Source organism: Balearica regulorum, chromosome Z (genome assembly GCF_011004875.1).
Source record: "Balearica regulorum gibbericeps isolate bBalReg1 chromosome Z, bBalReg1.pri, whole genome shotgun sequence".
NCBI classification, from domain to species: domain Eukaryota; kingdom Metazoa; phylum Chordata; class Aves; order Gruiformes; family Gruidae; genus Balearica; species Balearica regulorum.
In genome coordinates this window covers 10,918,692-10,941,131 of record NC_046220.1, presented here as the reverse complement: position 1 = coordinate 10,941,131, position 22,440 = coordinate 10,918,692, and the positions used below count along the sequence as shown (strand labels likewise).

General features: G+C 42.9%; 1 protein-coding gene across 1 annotated transcript in view; it reads left to right on the top strand.

Moving 5' to 3' along the window:
* Window positions 1–21,984, top strand: part of KIAA1958 (KIAA1958 ortholog) — a 65,441-nt gene extending 43,457 nt beyond the window's left edge. Inside the window, exon 3 of the mRNA XM_075739769.1 lies at window positions 11,363–21,984. Within this exon, the coding sequence (XP_075595884.1) occupies window positions 11,363–12,408 (1,046 nt within the window). The 3' untranslated portion in view covers window positions 12,409–21,984. The remainder of the gene's footprint in view (window positions 1–11,362) is intronic.
* Window positions 21,985–22,440: the final 456 nt, after the last annotated feature.

Here is a 22,440-nt window from a genome sequence, read left to right as displayed (position 1 = left end):
CTTTTTGCTCACAGATTTACATTTTTTTCTTTCTGTATAAAGAAGTGTCTTTTTGCCTCTATTTCTTCTCCCCTTATTTCAGATAGCCCTTAGAAAACTTACAGTTTGACAAATAACTTGTCTCATTTACCATTCACTGGTACAGTTCTTAAATACATCTTACTGTTTACTATGCATAATAAAATAGCCATATATATGTATAACATACATCCATGATTATAGCCATGAAACTATATCCCATGTCACCTCTTACATGAATTAGTTGGTGTCAGTTTTGGTGTGAACTCATTCAGCAGCAGGGGAACTGATTGTTATATCCTATATAGAAGAACAAATTATTTTTATGGAAATAACAATACAATCCCAACAGGAAAATTTTGACAGCATAATTACAGAAGAGAAATAATAGCAATATTCTGAGCAGCAAAGAGGTGTGTATGTGTGTGTATGCTCTGTGTGTGTGTACATAGCAAGAAAAAATTTTAAACTCCTCAATTCATTTAAAGAGACTTTACTCAAGTAGAGATGCAAAATGTGACTAAATATCTATACAATTAAACTATGATAAAGTAAGTTTAAGCATGTGTTCAAGGACAGAAATAAATGAACTGTGCCATGAACAACAGCCTGATTCCTGACGAATGTGCATTCCTTACCTCTTTGTCTGCTCTCTGTGCAGAATTTCCACCTGCTCCTGTGCCTCGAGACTCTTTGTCCTGGTAAATGCCTGGACATGCCATGGCTAGTCTGAAAGAAAATGTGTGCACTTTGGGCAGCCATGGTGTGTGAGCAGCTGCCTAGGAGAGGATCTAACGCCTGAGGTCTGTGGCCTTTCCCCAAGTTGGGATGTATTCATGTCTCTGCCCTCTGCCCAACTGCTAAGTCTCCCCCAACCTTGTAGGACCTTTATATCTTTGAACTTCCACCTCTTCCTAATATGGTGAAAATTGTGTTTGCAAAGGTTAAAGTGAAGTTCAAAGTTGTCATTTTTTCTTGAGTGTGAGGAGGCGAGGACTTTCAGCACAGGCTCAAAATAGAAAAGCAGGCTAAAAAATTCACCTTAGGAGGTGTATCACTTCAAGTGCTGTACTTCATCCTCTCTGTATAATTGTGTAAAGAGCTGGTCCTTAAATTCTGCTCTCTGACCCAGTAAAGACAAAGGAAATATGTGTGTTAAAAGTATGCACTGAAACTAGTGAGGCAAGGTTGTAAATTGTGAGCTCTTCATAGAGGTTGTGCCCTTCACTCATAGAATCATAGAATCACAGAATGGTTTGGGTTGGAATGGACCTTAAAGATCATCTAGTTGCACCCGCCCCTGCCATGGGCAGGGACACCCGCCACTAGACCAGGTTGCCTAAAGTCCCATCCAACCTGGCCTTAAACATGTCCAGGGAGGGGGCATCCACAGCTTCTCTGGGCAACCTGTACCAGTGGCTTACCACCGTCCCAGTAAAGAATTTCTTCCTTATATCTAACTAAATCTCCCCTTCAGCTTAAGGCCATTAGCCCTTGTCCTATCACTCCATGCCCTTGTAAACAGTCCCTCTCCATCTTTCCTATAGGCCCCTTTAGGTCTGGGAGGCTCCCTGGGGCCTTCTCTTCTCTAGGCTGAACAACCCCAACTCTCTCAGCCTGTCCTCACAGGAGAGGTGCTCCAGCCCTCTGATCAGCTTTGTGGCCTCCTCTGGACTCCCTCCAACAGCTCCCTCCAACATGTCTTTCTAGTACTGAGGACCCCAAAGCGGGACACAGTACTCCAGGTGGGGTCTCACCAGAGCGGAGTAGAGGGGCAGGATCACCTCCCTTGACCTGCTGGTCACACCTCTTTTGATGCAGCCCAGGACACGGTTGGCTTTCTGGGCTGCAAGCGCACACTGCCGGCTCATGTTGAGCTTCTCATCAATCAATACCCCAAGTCCTTCTCTGCAGGGCTACTCTCCATTCTATGCCTGGCCTGTATTTGTGCTTGGGATTGACCCATGTGCAGGATCTTGCACTTGTTGAACTTCATGCGGTTCGCACGGACCCACCTCTCCAGCCTGTCAAAGTCCCTCTGGATGGCATCCCTTCCCTCCAGTATGTCGACCACACCACACAGCTTGGTGTCATCGGCAAACTTGCTGAGGGTGCACTCAATTCCGCTCTCTGTGTTGCCGACAAAGATGTTGAACAGTCATACTGGAGAATACACAGTGCAGAAAGGTAAGAGCAAATTGGTCTGGTTGGGCAAAGTTACCAACAGATAAGTGCAGGTATAAAACTTCAAACTCAATAAGAAGGTAATTTGAGTACTTTGCTAAGTTAAAGATAGGGGTGGGAGAAAAGGTACTGAAACACAGTTCTTTGGGATGCATGTGCAGTGATTATGTTATCAGAAATCAACGGCATGAGCTCCCAACACATTTCCTATTACACTTGCAGTAGATAGTTCAGCCAGAACAGAAAAGGGTATCTTTTGATTCAGTAACAATGGCACTTTAATAAAATAGAGGGAGAAATGTCTGCAGTCTCTAAGAAGCAATATATCAACTAAGTACTGTCAGCCTGTTGTAGAGAGCTCCACAACATGATTTATGATGTTAATTACAGTGATGTGGGTCTCATGCTCTTAAGTCTGAAACTGCTCACATTCTCAGCTTGATTTAAGAATATGCTTTGGCCAAGACTTAAAATGCAGCTTATTATGATTAATGTAATAAAATATTTATTGCATACTCCTTTTCTTTGTTTCATCGTTTGTTACCCCAGTTAGACTGCTTCATTCTGAAACAGTGACATAAATTAGATTTCAGATTATAAGGATCCTCATCTGTTTTTAATCTCTCTCTTCAGTGGTGTTCTTTTTTTTTCACATCCCTTTGTTCTGATTCTCCCTTCTCTCCCCCTCGTCTTTATTTCCCTTCCATATTTCCCAACTCCGCTTCTCAGCTGCTGTCTGGAGTGAATCAAAAGCAGGCAAACTTCATAGCCCTGGCTTATCCCTTTGAGACCTCTTGCATTGCTTTCTCAACTATGCTTATTAAAGTTAGCTCTTAAATGCAATGACATTAAAACTGGTGGTAGGGTGTAGCTGAGAACATGCTAAGCCTGTGGTGATGTGGGGTGGCGTGTAAAGAGAAGACTAAACTGTAAGGACATACTTGCTCGTGTCCCCTTTCTCATTCTTCTTCCAAAGGGCTTGTGATTGCCCACAGGCACAAAATTCCACTGCACCAGATTTTCCAAAATGCTGTATAGATTTGTACCTGTGATTTTGTGCAAACCAGTCCACTAGTTAAATTGCTGGCTGAGCAATTGGTGCTTGTGAGATCTGTTTACACATGTAAATCTGGCTTTCTCTGTATGAGCACGTCAAGGTGGAAACCCTAGGGAAAGTGTAGCTTCTTGTTTTTCTTATATAAGAAATGGGATTTTGCTGTGAGAATGTGTTTTTCCCCTAATGCTTCATTATTTTTTAAATTACAAGCTTAATTCAACAAAGGAGGTGTTTTTCAGATCTTTATGGGTTTTTTCTCTCATTTTGTTTTTTTTTCTTCTTGTTTTTTTCCTCTTAGCAACTTTTGAATTGAGTTATCTTATATACATATATGTTACTCAGTTGTGCCCCTCTTTCACCTTCTAAACATAGAAACATAGAAACTGGACTTAGTCCAGTTGATTTCTACATAAGCATATACTTAAATACAGGGACTCCAATCCAAAATGCACTTAAAATATGCTTTTTTGAATCAGAAACTTATTTGGGAGAAAAACCAGATATTCTACTGAGGATGTGTGTGCAAGACTTTCTAGACTACTGTCAAGCCAGTCAAGTCCTCTTGGAAAATAGATGCATTGGTTCTGCCGTGCCTCATCTAGCTGCCAGTTCTCAGGGTAGATTAGACAATCACCAACATACTCCTGTAATTCCTTCTGCCGCAGATCATAAGTAAATAACATTCTTCTAAAGGGCAACATTTTACTGTGTTGTTAAAAAGTACCAGGTGAAAAAAGAATTCTGTTTTCCAGAGTTGCACGTTTAACCTGAAGAAAATAATTGGTAAAAAATGTCTCTTGTGTTTAGCCTTAAGCTGAAATCAGTACTTTGAATTTTCTAAGTGGGTTTAGCTGTAAATTGGTTGGAAATTATTAAAGGTTATATGGCTGAATAGAAAGATGCATGCTCAACATAAAGCTGAACATTCACTTCACATTCTGGGTAGTATTTTGCCACTTATCAACTCTATCAGCACTCCAATTTCACCAGTCATCTACCTGATTTTTTTTTTTAACTTGAGCTCTGAAAGAGGAGTAATTATGTGTTAGAGGTGAACATAGTTGAAGAAAGTGTAGTCAGTTATTTTGAAAGGAAAGGGCTTTCACTGTTTTTTAAAAGGTTTTTAATGTTTTTAGGTTTGCAGTACAGAAAACTCCAAGCATGGCTTTTATGTCCTCCATCTCTATGAAGAGTTCGGTCCCTGAACCTCAGTTAGTTATATAAAGGTCCAAAGAATTTGTTTTTATAAACTTCCTGTAAAGGTAATACCTAGTATGGAAATAAGAGAGGGATGAGGCAGGGCAGGTAGACCTGGAGCTGGTTCCAGGCTTGGTTACCAGGTTACTTGGAACAGGGCAGCTAAAATGGCTCCAGTCCAGCTGTAAGCTGAGTGCATTTTGCCTGAACATCACCTAAGAACCAGATACATGGGTTTCTCCAGTGGTCTTGTAAAATATCTCCTGCTTCTGCTGTTCTCCCTGCTGTGACCCAGGAGGAGCTGTAGCATCCTGCTGTGCAGTGGTGCTGTGTTGGGCAGTCCTGGGAGAGCTGGAGTTGGTATATTGATTCCTGCCAAATGGAGGTGGGATCTGGGTAAACATGAACCAAGTAGCCCCACTGTCAGAATACAGAGGAAATGCATCCCATTTTGCATTGCAGCAATTCACACCAGCGCATCACAGAACAGCTTCAAAAGGAGATCGGAAACAATACACTCTCATACCCCAGAAATACCACTGTAAGTGTTCAGTGGAAGAAGTGAAATGCGAGGTAAAACTAACATGCAACACTTCTCTTTTCCACTAGCCCTGACAAAACCAAACCCAGACAACTAGATGAAGTGGAGAGCATACTTGAAAAACTTAAAATATTTTTGATTTAGAAAATGCATTTTTAGAACCTTTGTGTTGAAATATCTCAGATGTTTTGTACAGTCAGGTGAAGAAGGAAGGGAGCCTTGTACAAATCGTCCCCAAAGCACTGCTGGTTTGCACCATTCATTAGTGATTGCTACTATCCACTGCGTAAAGGGTTGGTCCCGTCAGTCATAGGAGGACATAAATTCTTAATCCCTTGCCATGGCTACAAATTTTCTGTCATTTGAGGATCATGCCATAGTCCCATTAATATTGATGTGAATTTTATCGTTGACTTTGCCAGCAGCCAAATTGCACCTCATTTCTTTTCAGGCTGTTGTGGTGAGACAGTAGTGAAAGTAGACACAAACTGAAAATGAGAACTAGTATCTGAGCAAGCATCCATTTATCAGACCATCCTGTACCTTGCAAAAAATGTACAGATGACTGAAGTTTATTTTAGTGGCTCTTACTTCATGGAGATACCAATGTATAAATATTCCCATGCTCATTTGCTTGGAATCTGTATCCTTTTTTCTTTGACAGAATCTAAAGCTTTTGAATTTTAAAATCATAAAATAATTCACTGATAATTTTGTTGGAGGAAGTTAACTGAATAGAAGTGTAATTTGTTTTGGCCAGAAAACATAACATCTTTCATAAATGAATTTTAATTAATACATTTCTATCATACTACAGATTTTACATGCTAATGAAAGCCTTTTCTGAAAATATTAAACAGCATAGTGTTTGATTTAATGTAGTGGAAGGAGGGATCTTTGTTAAACAGAATTTAGTAGCAACATCAAATGGGTAAGGCAGAAATTCAAGGAAAAGTGCAGGAGCTCTTTTTTCTTCTTCAGTAATCTGCAGCTAACAAGTTAATCCTTTGATCCTGCAGATTTCAGAATCTGTTAGATGTCAACCTGATGAAAGTCTCCAGGCAGTCACAGGGTTTTCCCCCCTCTTTTGACTCTGACTCACCAAGTCTAAACTTAAGTAAGAATTATTATTATGGCACAGGAAGCGCACTTTATTTGGCCTCAGGACGTCCTAAAGAAATAGTTATTGTTGGATATGAAATAATTACATTAAAACATACGTATTTTTGACTTAAGCCTTTGACTACTGCATATGTGTAGGAGTTGCCCCAAGGAAGTTAGTCTGTACCAGACAGCAAAAGTGCCAAAAGTATAATTCTCCAAGTGTTTAACACTCCCTGTCTCTTAATCTCAGGGTGTTTTCTGCCAATGCCTAGAGGCACTTCTGCCAGGGCAACCTTCTGCTCTTACCCTCGCCCTCGCTCCTCAGCGGCAAGATGGGAGAACGGCTTTCATTTCCTTACTCCTGTGATACAGTGAAAAACAGCTGTCAGCTTTCTAAATTTTGCATGCGGGAAGAGGACTGATATTTGGGGATGCCATGGTACGACGGTGGCATTCAGCCACTCCTGACAGGGGAGCTGTAGCACTGCTTCCAGGAGGGCACGTTTGTCAGGGCGTCCCCCAGCCTTTCCACCCCATGACTTGCCCATGACAAACGCGGCCTCTGCCCCCTGTGGTTGTTGGCTTCAGAATGTCGTTTGCCTGCAGATACCTTTTTGAAACAGGAGGGGACAGGAGAAAAGAAAGGTAGGAGCAGGCTGTGGTTTACATTAACTGTTGGATATTGCTGCTTTTCAATAATAAATTGCAAAGCAGGGGCAAGAGCCGATCTGCAAAGCGCTGGGGCGTGGAGAGAGAGCACTTTGTTCCAGTATGGAGATATGTGGTGTCTTGTGTGTGGTTAACTAGGCTTTTTCAGCTAAATAAAATCATTTCAGTGGAAGCAAGTGTGCTGCAGAAACAATTTCCTAGTCAGAACACAAATTGACCAGAGAAGACTTTGACTGATGGTGTGATTACTACTATAAAAACCCATCTTACTTTTAATGTACTTCTTCTGAGATCTCACTGCCTGACTTAAGCAGAGTTTAAGGCTGTCTGCAGTAATAGCTCAGGTTCATGACTCCCACTAATATTACAAACCCGCTCTGAACATTAACAATCTGCATCTGTCTGTCATGAAAGCAAGTGCCATTCCTCCCCCATACATTATTACAGATGTTATGTCCTTTTCAGGCAGTCTGAGTGTGTGTATGTGTGTGAGCTGAAATAAAAAGAACCTTAAGTTTGATAACTCCACTGATAATGTTAAGTCTTGGCTGCATTAAGATCAGATTATGAAAAGATCAGAAGACAGCTGTTGCTTTGTGGGAGGGATCATCCCATAGTTGCAGGCTAGCCTGGGACACTGGTCTCCCACTAGGTTGTCTCTTTAATCTCTGCCAGGTCACTTTATCTCTTTGGCTACATTTAAACTGGGGCATCTAGACTGCTCGGCACTTTTTCAGATTCTTGGGAGTTTACCCCGGATCCCACAGTACGGTGGGTTTTACTGGCTTTTTCTGCCACATTCTGGTTTTTTTGGAAATGAAACTCTGATGTGGAATCAGATAGGAAATACAAAAGCTCCAACCAGGTCCTTTGTGCAGTGATGCAGCTGGTGGGGCCAGGACCTCAGGAGATTTATCTCCAAGTCAATTTATTTTTAATGTTTCTGCTCCTAGTCTGTAAAACAGGAGTAACAGCATTACCAAATCCAAAGGTTGTGTTATGACAAGGAAAAGGCATTAAGGATAGCTTGGCTTGGTAGATCAATGATGACAGTATGTCATGGTTTAGCCCCAGCCTGCAGCTGAGCACCATATGGCCCCTCGCTCACCCTTCCTTCCCCTAGCAGGATGGTGAGGAGAATTGGAAGACAAAGGTAAAGCTTGTGGGTTGGGATAAGGACAGTTCACTGGGACAGTAAAGGGAGAGAAAAATAACAATAACAGTACTTAGAATATACAAAGCGGGTGATACACAACGCAATTTGCTCACCCCCAGAACCCATGCCCAGCCTGTCCTGGAGCAGTGAACTCTCCTCCCCAGCCAGCCCCCTTTACGTACTGAGCATGACGTCATATGGTATGGAATACCACTTCAGCTAGTTTGGGTCAGCTGTCCTGGCTGTGTCGCCTCCCATCTTCTGGTGAAAATTAACTCTATCCCAGCTGAAAACCAAGACAGATGGGCATTGCTTAGAGACTCTTTGGGCATTGGTCTGCTTGTGGGAGGTGGTGAGTGGTTGCCTTTGTATCACTTGTCAGTTGGGTTTCTTTTTCCTATTTCCTTCAGTTATTAACCTCTCTTAATTCACGGGTTTTCTTGCTTCTGCTGTTCCTATTCTCTTCCCTGTCCCTCTGGGGTAGAGAGTGAGCAAGTGGCTGTGAGCTGCTTAGGTACTGACCAGGGTCAACCACCTCAATAATAGAGAATAAGATTATGAAATTAGCAGAAAACACAAAGTTTGGCAATATTAAAAACGTGCCTGGATACAATTTATGTCTCCATGGTAGTTGGAGATGGATTATACGGTTTATTTTGGCACTATGAAATCTTGTTGGTTAAATGAAGAAGTCAGACTTTAATGACATGAAGAATTAGGTCTCCTTCCACAGTTATCCTAGTGTGTGAAGAGCTATCTTAGTTGAGTTAGGCCTAGCTGCATCATCAGCTTTTGCTGTGGATGAAGAGTGTATGCAGATGATAACTGGCTCAGCTGACATCTGATGACTTTGGCTGTCTCAGACTCTGTCCATTGTGTCTCACTGCCTCCCTGCATTTGTCCCATGCTACGAGATATCCTTGATATCTGAGCGGTCTCATAGCAAGAGAATAATCAACTACCACTGCAGGCTGGATTCACAGTCAAAATTGACATAGCTCTCCTGATGTGGCTGCATGAGAAGCTGACCCATTAGCTTTAACATTTCCCACCTGCATTGTGGAGTAACACACCAGAGCACTGCAGGAATGCAGTTGTTTCTGGGGTGCTGTTTCGCTCATGCAACTTCAGGGGATCTTTAATTCAGCATGGGTTTTATAACTGTTAGCTGCAGATATGGCAATTTCCTTTGCAGAGTAAGGAAAGATGCTGTAACATAAATGACTGGGCGTCACTGCTGTGTTGTGACAGGCTATCCTCTAAAAAGTAGTGATTGATGACATGTATAAAACTGAGCCATTATATATGCTGTTTATATTGAAACTGTACTTAAAATGTAGGCTGTCAGTCAAAGCACTGATTACTTACACAGTGCTATAATAAGTGGTGGTGGGTGCAGTGAACAAGGTATCAATGTTTGTTTCGGAGTTTTAAACAGTGTTGTCTTTTTATTTCCAGCCTGCATCTAAGCCATAATAAAAGGGTCTGTTCTACACATTGCCTAAAGCATGAGACTTCACTGCAGGCTGCTAAGAGCTCTTTGATACTGACATCAATATTAAAACCAGTTTCTGAAACAGGCTGGTGACCTTTTCTTTTTCCCCTTGAGCACAGTTAGAGCCAACCTCAGTGCTCTGTGTCAGCACTCTTCATAGCTGCAGAAGCCTCCACAGGTCTCCACTGCATACCCCCACTTTGTGCTTTGCAGAGTGTTTGAGGACTCCTCTGAATAGGTTTGAGTGCTGTGGATGCAGAGGATGCCTTGCAGTGGAGACAGAGGACCTGGTCCTGCAGGATATAAACTCAGCCTGTTTCTGTCCTGCTGGCAAGTCCTGGGGCAAGTCACTCCCAGTGCCTCTGTCTGCAGCTGAGGTATGGAGGTGATGAGATGAACTGTCTTCAGAGTCACCCTGTAGATGTGTAGATGGGTGGAAGAGGAAGCTGGCCAGCTGTGCATGGACATTTCTGCACCACATGAAACATTGCAGGTGGGCTAGGGCAGGAGATAGGGCCACCTTCCTTTCCCTGCTATATCTCCCCTGTTTTAGGTTTGCAGGGCAGAGTGGGCACAAGGAGCAAGCCTGCAAGCACTGCTGCAAAGAACAGGTGTGGTACATGGCCTGACATGAGCTTGGCCTGAATGACAGAGAGGCAGTGGGAACTTCACCTGCGCTCATACCACTTTGTGGTGTGTATGTTGGGTGGGAAACACCTGGCGAGTGCTACTATGGCAGTGCTGAAAGGACACCAAAATGTATGGGATTTGCAATGAGGTAGAACAAAAAGGAACTTGCTTTTTTCCCCTCTTCTTAGTAAGTAAGAATGTTCCATTCACACTTACAGAGAATAGTCAAATAATTTTTCCTTCTTTGCATTTGCTGTTCATTTTCTAAAACCATTAAGGTTTGTTACATTCATAATGACAGTTCTACCTGTGCGCTTGTAAGCTGCATCCTTGTACAGACGGATAGTTTGCATACGCCAAGAAAACAGTCCTTAAGTACACACATCACTTACATGTAAAAAGCTTTTCCTTTTTATGCTTATCTGATCAGCCCAAAAATCAGCTGTCAGTAACAACCATCATAGTGGTAGCATCTGAATATTGTGGTTTGCTGTGTAAGGATCTTTGAGTATAGCCTTATAGAGCAATATAAAGTTTTTTCCAGGATTTTATTTTTCTACAATATGAAAAGAAACGTTCACAATTGTACTTCCACTGTCAAGATACAGCTTGATTATGTGGAGAGACTGTATGATCATGTATTTCTTCCATATCTTCTGATGTGAACGTAGTAATTTATTTTTTTTATTCTTGTACATTTGTAAATTACACATTGCTCTGTAGTACTTCTACCTGCCAACTCCTTTGTTAGGATGTGCTACATTGTTTTGTGCTGTACATTTCTGTCTATATTTATTTAGCTCTTTAAAAATGTACCTGATTAAAGATAATTTTTACTGTTATAAATATAATGCTTTAGTTATCTCTTGTAGAAAAAAATTGGAACGAGTACAACCTCTGGTTTCACAAATGAAGCAATTCAGAATGGGCTTATTACTTGGATTGGGCCCTGCCCACAGCATTGGGACCCACAGAAAAACCTTCTACCTTGCATTTGTTCTAAAAAGCAGATTGCCTTTAATCCCACTGTTTTCCACAAATCTCCATGCACAAAACTGTGCCCCAGTGTCATGAGGACCTCACTTTGGTTTTGTGCCATACTCTAGTACATCATTTGTGAAACTGACGTTGGCTTTTCAGTCATGTGAGAGGTATGTAATGTTGTTTTCGAGTGCTCTTTGTGAAATTGATTTTAAATTTTTTTTCTTTTTTTTTTTTTTCCATTTTAAGGAAATTTGTTTTGGGGAGAAGTGCATCACACAAACTCACTGCTTCTTCTTTCTTTTGTCTTTCCCCTTCTCCCTGTTCCAGACCAGGATGAGAGAGCGGCGGAGCTCAGCAGGGAGCAGAATGAGAAGACCATTCGCAGCACGCAAACGGCTCTCCGCAATTTCCGAGAGTTCCTCATCTCCAAGTACCCCTCCGAGACCCGGGAGATCTATGTCATCCCCTGCAAAGAGCTTGATGCCTACCTTGCTTCCTTCTTTGTGGATGCCAGACAAAAGGATGGGTCGGAATACGAGCCGAACAGTCTGGCAAACTATCAGTGTGGGCTGGAGCGGTATCTCAAAGAGCACAGGTACGGATACAGTATTACAAGGGATAAGGAGTTCAAGAGGTCCCAGGAAGCTCTAAAACAAAAGCAGATAGAGCTGAGGTGTAAAGGGAAAGGAAACAAGCCACACAAATCCATGAAGCTCACCTTTGCTGATGAGCTTATTCTGCGCAAAAGAGGCTTGTTGAGCCGGTACAATCCCGAAGGACTGCTGAACCTTGTCTGGCTAAACAACACTAAGGCATTTGGACACTGCACAGGTTTCCATGGGTCCACCCTCAAGTGGGGAGACATCCGTCTGCGGGTGACAGAGACTGGGTTGGAGTACCTGGAGTGGATGGGGCCGGACAATGGAGATGTCAATGCCAAGAGCAAGAGAGGCGGGACGGACTCCCGGGTGTATGCCACCCAGCACTCCCCACAGACCTGCCCCGTGCAAGACTACAAGGAGTATGCCCAGAGGCGGCCTCCAGCCATGCGCTACGAGGACGCGCCTTTTTACCTGTCCATCAAACCCGTCGTCAACTTGGCCGCGCTTCACTGGTACAATTGCCAAGCCCTGGGGAAAAACAAGCTTGCCAAGATGGTAAAGACAATGTGTGAGAAAGGCAACATCCCTGGTAGGAAGACTAACTTTAGTGTCTACCAGAGCTGTAGCACCCTCTCAGAAGCACAGAGCAACCAGCTGGTGCTGATCTGCAATAACTTGAGCCAGCAGGCTGCCCAGTCCATGGCAAGCCACTCCAATTCTGGCAACTTCATAGTGTCAGCATCCTACGACTCTTCCTCTGACACAACTTGAAAGAAGGATATCACTTGAACACTTTTTTCTTTTCCTTTTTTTTCAAGCATTGAATTTGTGCCCTATAATACACATCAACTGTGATTGTACACTATTCCCCCATAGCCCTCTCTCCAGTGTTAACTCACTTTATAAAAATATATAAATATATAATATATTTTTCTTTTTACAGATAAGTCAATAGAAATAGTTTAGTATTACTAACATAGTATTTATAGTGTTAATACAAAAATGAAAAGTACTTAGGGGTTATAATATAAATGCAGATTTTAAAAGGTCAAAAATGGTTCTCAGGCAACACAAGATAAACTGGAAATACCATTTTTAACATGCACACATCAGTGAGTGTAAATCCCCAGGGAGGATTACGTAGCAATTCTATTTTAAAGCATTTTTCAGCTTCTTTTTTTAACATGACCTCCCAGAGTGGACAAGACACACTTATCACTGGCTGCTGCTTCTTACCTGCTGGCTTATTCTTGATCAGCACGACCAAGAAATAAGAGATACATCAATGTAAGTTCATGAAACCATTTACAACAATTTTTGTCTGCTCTGTTTCCTGAGGCTCATTTATGCCAGATGGGAAAAAGTCCTGAAGTCAGCTAAACACTATTTTTAACTTTTGTTTTTGTTGATGATTTTCTGTGATCAAAATGTTGCTGGTCTTTAGACTAAAAAGTATTGTTTTCAACAATATGGATAAGTGTAATGGCAAAAATACTGTCATACACCTAATTTTAACTGTTTAAGCACGGGTTGTTAGTATTTTGTCACTGTGTATACTTAATGTAAAATCTACTGACTTAGATCCACTCTTTCAGTATTCTGGGGAATGCGACAATGCAGAAAAATCCACAGTCTTATCCCAAACAGTACAGAAAAGATGCATCAAATATGTCTTAAATCATCATTAGAAATCCACAAAAAAATAGCATAGACAGTGTAATGATAATTTCATATTTACTACAGAAAATGAAAAAGCTGGGTAGTTTTAAGTGCTGGAAAACAAATTTAAGTCAGCTACACGTAATCTATTTCCATTGCAGACAATGGAAAATGTGCATGTGAATCTGAAGGCAGAATTTGATCCTTAAAGCCTTGAAATAATCAGTGCTGCTGTTCCAACATTTAACTTTCCAACATAATTGTTCTTCTTTAAGTATGGGGAGAACACTAGCAAATTCAGTATTTCAGTGAATGATTATAACTCTTGACCTTTAAAATGGTGTACAGTACTTCTCAAATAATTCAGCTTAGTTTATGTTCCATTAGGATATCCTAGGGCTGTGATGAAGCTTTAGACAAGTCTGCTGGGGTGATCCAATGCCCACTGAAGTCAGTAAAAGAGTTAAGCTCAGCTGACTTGCCATGGATATTGGATGAAACTGTTACTGTGGGGCTTTTTTGGTTTTTTGGGGGGGGGTTAAATTGTGTTTCTTTATGCTTGTTTTTTTTTATTCCTTCACATTCCCGCATATCTGTCATATTCTTTAGATCTGCAACTGTGCAGTGACTTTAATCATCACTAACTCCAAAGAAAGGGTGAAACAAAGGTAGCAGACAGAACTAAACCCACCTGGCGCCATTTAAAACCTGTTTTCTGTGTTGCTAGGATGAAATACTCCTGTGTGCAAGGGAGGTGGTGGAAAGCCTGCACCTCACTTAAGCCTTATTGAAGGTCTGTTTTGGGGATGAGGTAGGTAGCAGATATGCCACTGGAAGGTCTAAGAGCAGAGATTTCCACTATCATAAACATCTGTCCTCCCAGGAAGCTTCCTGCAGGTGACACAGCCTGGCTCCGACCTCTTTGTGTTCCGCATGTAGCAACGCTGGTACAAAGTCTGTTTCAGGGTCTTGCGTGATGTGGCAGTGTAACCTCCACATCTGCAACCTCTGGGTTACTTGCTGCTGTCTCTTGGGGCTGTAGGGCAGGCAGTGGGTTGGTGGGCACAGGCAGTCATTCATACTGCAGAGCTATGCTTTTGTGACTTGGTCTTGGGGCTTGAGACCAAATCATGACACTGCTGAAGTGAGTGCAAGTTGTATCCATGACTTTCAGTGTGATGGCAAATCTGACTTGTACGTGAATGAAAACGAAGCTCAAAAAGGCTGGGTGCAGTCAGCAAGACAGCTGCCCAGCTTCCAGATGAGGGTAGCCATCTAATTGCTGTTAGGACAGCCTTGCCTTTTCACAGTGGTGCTTTTAATCTGATACAGTTAAAAATAGTTTTGCAAGGCCAGTGCTACCCTCCGTGGGATTTCTTTGCTGTTTCCCACTGAGGACTCATGCAGCTGCCTTTAGTATGTGCTGGAGTGTAGAGGGTCCCATGCCAAGGAGCTCCCTAGGGGTGCCAGGTGAGAGCTCAACCATGGAGCGCACCTCTAGGAAAGTCTTTCATCTCTGTTTCTCCCTTGTTGGCACTCATCTTAGCACTTCCCAGTGGCAGCTATTGCAGGATCTGACCTACTTCCCCACCTTGCCTTTCCTGTGCTGCAACACAAGGCTGGGTATCCGCTGGCCTTTGTGAGGCAGCAGATCTCCACTTTCCACCTCTCCTCCCCTGCCCAACAATTCCTCATTGCTGGGAATAACTGCCTTGAGCTTGTAGGGGAAAGAAGCCACCCCATGGGGTGGCTATCTCGTGTCTCTCCTCAAGCCTCACAAGGCAGGAAACCAGACCTTATAATCAAATTGCTTCTCAGAATATTATTAGGCTCAGAGCTTGGCAGTGGTTCACATCTTCTGCGGGTATGCCTTAGGCGTGTTCCTTCAGAGTGGGCTATTTTGTGGGGGCTATTTAGTGTGATAATTCTACAATTATTCTTGTCTCTGAGGAGGCAGATCACTGGCTGTGGGTGTGCCGTGCTGCAAGCAGGTGTCTGAAGTGCTGCTTTGCATCAGTGCTGTAATTCAGCCCCAACACAGACCTCGGCTCCATTGGCAGGAACCAAAAATGCTCAGGGTGACCCAGAAGAAAGAAGGCGGGCACTCTTCGGTTTTGAGCTAGGAGGTCATAAAAATAATTTCTCGTGACTTCTTAAGTCCACATACTGAGTTGTCATTTACCACAGTATTAGGATGGTTTGTGCTAATGTCCAGCCTGTGCACTGGGTGAGGCAATATCTCTGAAACCCTTGGCTTAGCAGGGCACATCAGCAACTTTTGCTTGTCTGGTTAGGGGATAAGCTGCGGAATATGTGTGCTTATTATGATGGCCTCAATAGTATAGGGGTGGTTTTGTTCTGCTTTGCACCATCTCTAGTAACTCCACCTTCCAGTTGGTGCTGCTGGCAGATTGCCTGGCAAATTCTGATGGGGCAGCTCCAAATAGACTACTTGTTGAACACATATGGCGAGAATATGATACCCAAGTAGTATCATACTCCAAAAATAAATGTATTAGCTTTGAAGGGTGCTTAGCACAACATATTATGCAGTCTTCATTTGTGGATAGTTGCAAGGAATTGAGTGACCACAGCTTAATGAGTTACCATTTGTATTATGGCTCTGGGAAGGTTGTTACCCACTGGGAGGCAGACTTCTGATTAAAACTGCTCTCTTGGTCTTGTCTTGTGCTTGCAGGAGAGTAGATGTCCCAGTCACTGTGGCTCAGCTGCCAGGTGACAACTCAGTTGCTTGTAATTTACTCCCAGTATTCTCACTGAGGGTGTCAAACCTCCTCCACCAGCAAATTGCAAGCTCACCGTGATGGTGTGCAGCTTCCCTGGTGCTGAGACAGGTCAGTGTGGCCAGGGACTAGTGCCGCCAACTCTTACAAGCCTTCCTCTCTGCCTAAGCAAAGGATTGGAGTCTCCTACCATGGCTCTTGATATTCAGTACCTTTTACCATGAAATCAAAAGGGCAGCTGGCAAAACACCATCCTGCTCCCGTCCAGCACAGCCTGTAAGCTGGTGGTTGGGTGGGGTGGTTTACCGTGAGGCTGGCTGTGCTCCTGACTACACTGTGCTCCAGTGTAAAAGCTGAGCTTTTGCCCCACTGTAGGCTGTGATTTCCATAAGATGGGGGCAGCTGGCTCCAAAATGGGCCTCGCTTTTCTCCTTTCTTTTCCCCTTTTTTCCTGCCACTCAGCTTTCTTTGATGTGGCATTAGACCTCTTCAGTGAATCATTTCAACTCATGAGCCCAGCAGAAAATGCAGCTGAAAAAAGGGGATGTCAGATAATTTTCTGCCAGATTACTGAGTTGAATCTGCTCACAAATTGAGGTGCAGAGCCAGTGGGGTAGACAGAGGAAGGTGTTCCCCTGCCGGTATCACAGAGTGATTAGCCTGCAGCCTTGGAAATCCATCAAAAGGGCAATGCAGACTGAGACCCTTCTGAATCATTTGCGGACATATTGGTTGCATTCAGAACCATCTACCAGCGTTTTGGGAGATTTGCTCAGTGCTACCAAGAGCAAAATTTGGCCTTGAACTTAAAAAAGAGAGTGCCAAAGCACAGGCCTGCACACAGTGCGAAGGAGTCTGCAGCAGTGCTAGTGCAGGCTTTCCCACGTGGCCTTCTCATGACACCAAACCAAGAGTCAGACATGGGGATTATACTTGGATGTCACTGGACTGATCTGGATGCAGCTGTGCACAATACGTGCACTTGGATCTGTTCACGTGATTGCACATTTAGCTGGGCAGAGCTGTGGGCACTTGGATGGCTTAAGCTCTGTTTTATTAGTCACTCATGCATGTATTTATGATCTTGTGGGTTTGCACAATGTACTTGTATTCATGCAGGTAGTTGGAACTGAAGTCTTTGATACCTGAGTGTTGCAAACTGTCTGTTTAATTTTCAAATATGTATTTATGCAACAAAATGTATTTTTAAGTGCAGGAGAATGAAATACTGTTGTGAACTACATTGTAGACTAAATTACAAGGGATATCTAAAATAACAGCACATACCTTGTTCATTTGCATAGTGCAATAATTCTATGATAGAAGCATCCAGACATACAGGACAATCTAACAATGGAAACAGTGTCCCTGTTGCACATTCTCCTTTGTGAAGAATATCAACACTTTTGAGCTGTTTTGTGTTTTTGCTTTTAGAAGCTGCTGTGCACTGGTGCTCAGTGTGCAGCATAGCTGTCCTCTTAGAAAGCTGTGTAGAGAATGAGAGGCAAGCAACATGTGTAGTGCTGTGCGTGCTTGTCTCAGATGTTTGTGACCGGATCTTGTTCTGCTGTTTGCACAAGCGATGTGGGTGGGAAGATGGGGATCAGGAAGAGCAGGTGTTGTGTCACTCTAGAGCCTGGGCTGCCCTAAGGTCTGAAACAGCCTTAAAAGAAACAGATTCCTGTTGCACTAGGTTTCCTCCCTGTTCACCTCATATCTACCCTTCCTTGTCACCGTGTCTGAGTACATCCCATAAGTGCATTGACTGACCTGAGTAGCACATGTGGTGCATGGGCTGATCATTCCTCCTGACAGGAAGCTGCAAGTGACTGTAATTTACTGACTGGTCTTCCCCATCCCCGACATCCCTGCTCCTCTCACTGTCCCTGATCCTCTAATATTCCCCTCTCCCAGCATCTGCACTGTGGGGCAAGGGGACCACTTTGTGCAGGGTGGCTCTTGGCTGAGAGCTCCCTCCCTGCCTATCAAGTGACCTTGTGCTTTGGGGATAATGCGCTCAGGGCGGACCGCCTCGCGTCGGGTACGCGGGGTTTGTGGGATACTGGACGCGAGCAGTCTGGAGGCTCGCATTTCTCGTGCTGGAAGCACTCTCCTCTTTGTCTTCTCTTCTGCTTTTCGTGAGAGAGCTTTCACATCATGAAATGAGATTAAATTCACTCCTGTGTAGAGGACCAGGCCCACATCTGTTTGCTGTTTGGCCTTCCACTGACATCCTTCAAATAGGACTGAGACGACTGGTCCTCAATGGTACATAGCTCTTGGATTCACTCTGTCATGGAAATCAGTTCATCTCACATGGTGTGGGCAACAGGACATTGGGACGCCCCTGACTCCATGAACTCCCAGAGGCAGTGTGAATGTGTGGGAAGGAGCAAAGCTTACAGGATGCACGAACCTGGTTTGAGCCAATTCACGCCTCTGGGTTAGTGTAGAGAAGGACTCAGCTGTTCATTATGAAATGTGGGAAGTGGGTCAGCATTTCTTGAGGGTTCTTTGCTAAATGTCAGTGTGAAGAGATGGCAGCTTTGCCTAAGGTGAGTTGCTCTCCTTGTTCTTAAGAGACAGGAAGTATTTTCTTTCTGTGCTTTCATGTGTGTGCTGAATCTACACTCTCAGTGCTGAGGAGGAGTGTGGAGAGAAGGCAGTCCAGCATAAAGTCTGGCTATATTCCTAGCCAAAAAAACTTTAACTATACCTTCTGGTGATGGTCCTCATGTGCTGAGCATGCCTTGGTGGTTGGGACAGTACTGCATCAGCTGGTGTCTCCCGGTACATCTGCTAGCTCTGTGCAGAGTGAGCATGGGTGTCACTGCACCATCCTCCAAAAGCCGAGAGCCCTTGTCAAGGACACCCCTATCAGCTAGGCATCTGCGAGCCAAGAAGGGGGAAGGCGCTAAGCACAATAAAATGATGGTGCTTTCCCCATGGACTGTGTATGACGGACACATGACGCTGAGCCATATCTTCTCAAAGATTTTGGAAAGACAAAGGCCACCAGGGACATCACTGCTCCACCTCTTTCACAGCAGCATAACTTCAGCCAGTGATGGAGTTGCCCTTCTGAGGACAAGTGGGGTTTCTCTGAGCCCCCAGAAAATTGCATGGTTGCACTGCTACCAGCTCCATTCGTGCAAACCAGGTGCCAGCCCATTCCCACTGCGCTGTCTCCGGCTGAGGCCCTGTGAAGTTCTGCTGAAGTTGTCCTCCGGCACCTTCACCCTTCCCGAAAGCAGCAGAGAGGCGTTTACAGCGGTGGAATGCTGAAAAGCTAAAAACCCCCACAGCTTAGAGACACCTGTGAGCTTGTTGAAAAGTTTGACACTAGCCATTCACTGGAACATGTTCAAAGCAGTGGTGATGTCTAAAGCTTTAATTCATAATCTGATGGGGGAAAAAATTGGTTTGGCATGCAATTTGCTTGTTACATGAACTGATAGGTTTTAACGTAGTCTATAGAGTATCTGTCTCAAGTGAGGAATTTATTTCCTCTGTTTTCTCACTGAATTGGTTAACTTTAGTTGGTAATGCACGTAAAATTCTATTTTTTTTTATTACACAAATACCATTAAATGAGCTGTCTGTGCATTGGAAATGGACTTACTGTTTCAAAGGGATTAGGATGCTTTTGCCTAATCTTTTATTCTTGTGCTCAGCATTCATTATACAGCAGTCACTAGTATCTGGAAAAATAGTACCTTTTCAGATTTCAATTTTATCTTTTGTAATTAATAGAAGATTCATTCACAGTGTTTAACAGACTGGTGAGGTAGGTGCTATCTTTGAAATTCAGTGAGAGAGACTTTCAGAGGGGATAAGAAGAGGTGTTTAGCTCTTTCACAATGCTTCAGGAATCTGCCTTTGAGGTTTTTGGCTAACGTTTTATACGGTCCATCAGTGTCAAGAAAATAATGAAACAGCCAAGTGAGGGGAAAAGAATCAAGAAAATGCAAAATGTTTTGGATAAAAATATATTATTTTTCTTACACTAGAAAACTAAACTCTTAAAATTAATTTTACAGATACTATCTTTGCCACTTCAGCTGTTGTTTTTGTGAACAAAGATGACTCTCTAATATTGCTCATGCCTAGAACTTTATCTGCTTTCTTAAGGCTGTAATCTTGCCAAGACTGTCCTCCTTACCATTATAGTATGTTCTCAGCTGGCCTAAATCACTTGTAGCCTTAAGTAGTCTGCCCCACATTGCTCCTTCCCTTCTAACTGTCACGCATGTAATACACTTAGTACATGTCAAATTTCCAGCCTGAAAACAAGCCAATGCAGGAGACACACTTCAGCCTCTGTATCTTCAGCAGTGGCGGCAAACTATAGATCCAGAAGGCAAGGCAATAATAACTGGTTTCAAACTGATTTTGGTAACTTTTGTGTAGGAAGACAAATCTTCTCCTAGTAACTCTGAGGCTGAAATTGCACTGAACAATGACTGCAGTGTAAATCACTTTATGAAGGCCTTTGTTTTCTGCGTGGTGCTTATGGCTCAGGTCTTGCAAGCTTTGCCTTTTTGTGGGACCCTTCTCTGTGAGCGGTTTGCAAGACTGGATTTATCTGCACAAGGCTGGGTGCATGGATGTGAAATGCAGGTGCAGAAATATCCAAAGCATTCAGGGATGTGCAGACAAAATGTGACATGAAATGTCTTAATGGAGTCTGAAAGCTGTCAGGGAAAGAAATGGTGAGAACCTGATTTTACTCCCATTTATGGCAGCGCCTGCAAGCCAGGTGGTGCTGCTGCTGGAGAGGATTTGGTGCCAGTTCTGCAAAGCAATGTGAGAAATGCAGGAAAGGACATCGCTTGGCCATAGTTGTGTTTTCAGTGTTTGCTTTTGTCTGCGCAACCCATCCATCTCAGGGTCATCTTGAGACCTGTCAGGGTTGACCAAATTATTCAAGACTGGAAGAAAAAGAAATGACAGAATATCCAAGTGTGATGAAGATAGCAGAAAGGCAGGGGGAAAGCCTGGCAAACACAATAGAAGATTTTGTCTTTTTTTTTTTTTTTCTAAAGAAGGCAAGCATAATCCTTATCCTTTAATAACCTACTTTGTTTTACACTGGAATTAGAAAATCTTTTCCATTTGTTTTAGTTATCTGCTGGCTTTAACTCTGCCTTTGAAAAGCATTTTTGCTATGACAACCCTTGGTCTCATGGTTGAGTAGTGCTAGGGAGAAACAGCTACAGTAAGGCTTTTATCTTTCCCTGCATGCAGTGTTTAATCTTTCTAATATTTTAACGTGAATGTGTTTTCTCCCATTTTGTAAATTGACGTCATTAGCAGTGTTTGTCCCAAAACAGCAGCTGAAAAACATTTTTTGCTTAAATGTAATCAGATTTCCATGTAACAATGTGAATTCTCCTAAAAGTGATCAATTCATTCTCAGAGTTGAACCTCTCTCTGAGGTTAACTTCCACTCACTGACTTTAATGGCAACTCAACTTTTTTAAGAACAGTTTGTAAAAAAGTAGATTTTGTTAATTCTTTTGCTTTGTTTTATACGAAAAATATTCACTGTCTTGCATAATAATAGTAATAATAATTTCTATGCATTGTGTGATTCAGTGATGTTGCTGTTGAAATTTTGCATGTTTTCTAGATGTTCTGACATTTGTATGTTTGTGTGGTACTTGTAAAAATGCTAACCATTGCTGCTATAATCACCACTGTTGTAGGTAACTGAAAACTGTACTATGAAGCTGTGCCAGTTAGCAGGTTTTTTTGTGTGTCATGGTAAAACTCTGCATTCTGCTGTTCATTTACTGTTTTAAGCCAGGATTTAGTGCCTTCTGCAGAAGGAATCAGTATGTTGTGGTAGATGGGAGGTGCCAAACTTCTAATACTTTGTTCTGCACAGATGATCACTTACCAGCTTGAAGCTTAACAACAACAACAAAAAAAAAAAAAAAAAAAAAAGAAAGAAAGAAAAATAACCTTTAATTATCCATCGTTCTTTAAAGTGGCTTCTCATTAATTTTCATTTGGAAAAAATCCTTTAACAGAGCTGAAAAGCAGCCATCTTCCCCAGCTACACCTCCTGCAGCAGCAGTCTGCTAACTGTGAATGTGAGGGGTACGAGCGAATGCGTGGTACCCAAATGTTCCTGTTGGTAAGGGAGCCAGCGATTAGCCAAGCATGTTCAAGTCATTGCAGAGCGTGATAGAATGCCATTTAATGAAAGCAATCCTCTCATTACCATAAGGAACTGTTAGTTCTCATAACAGTTGTGAGCCTGCTCTCGTAAACAAGTGTCAGCCTGGTGAAGTGGTGGATTCCAGTCCCTGTTCCGCTTCTGCTGAAGCCACACATTGCTGCCAAATGAGACTTGGATGAAATTCAAGCCCAAGATTTTTGGTCTCGTTCTTTC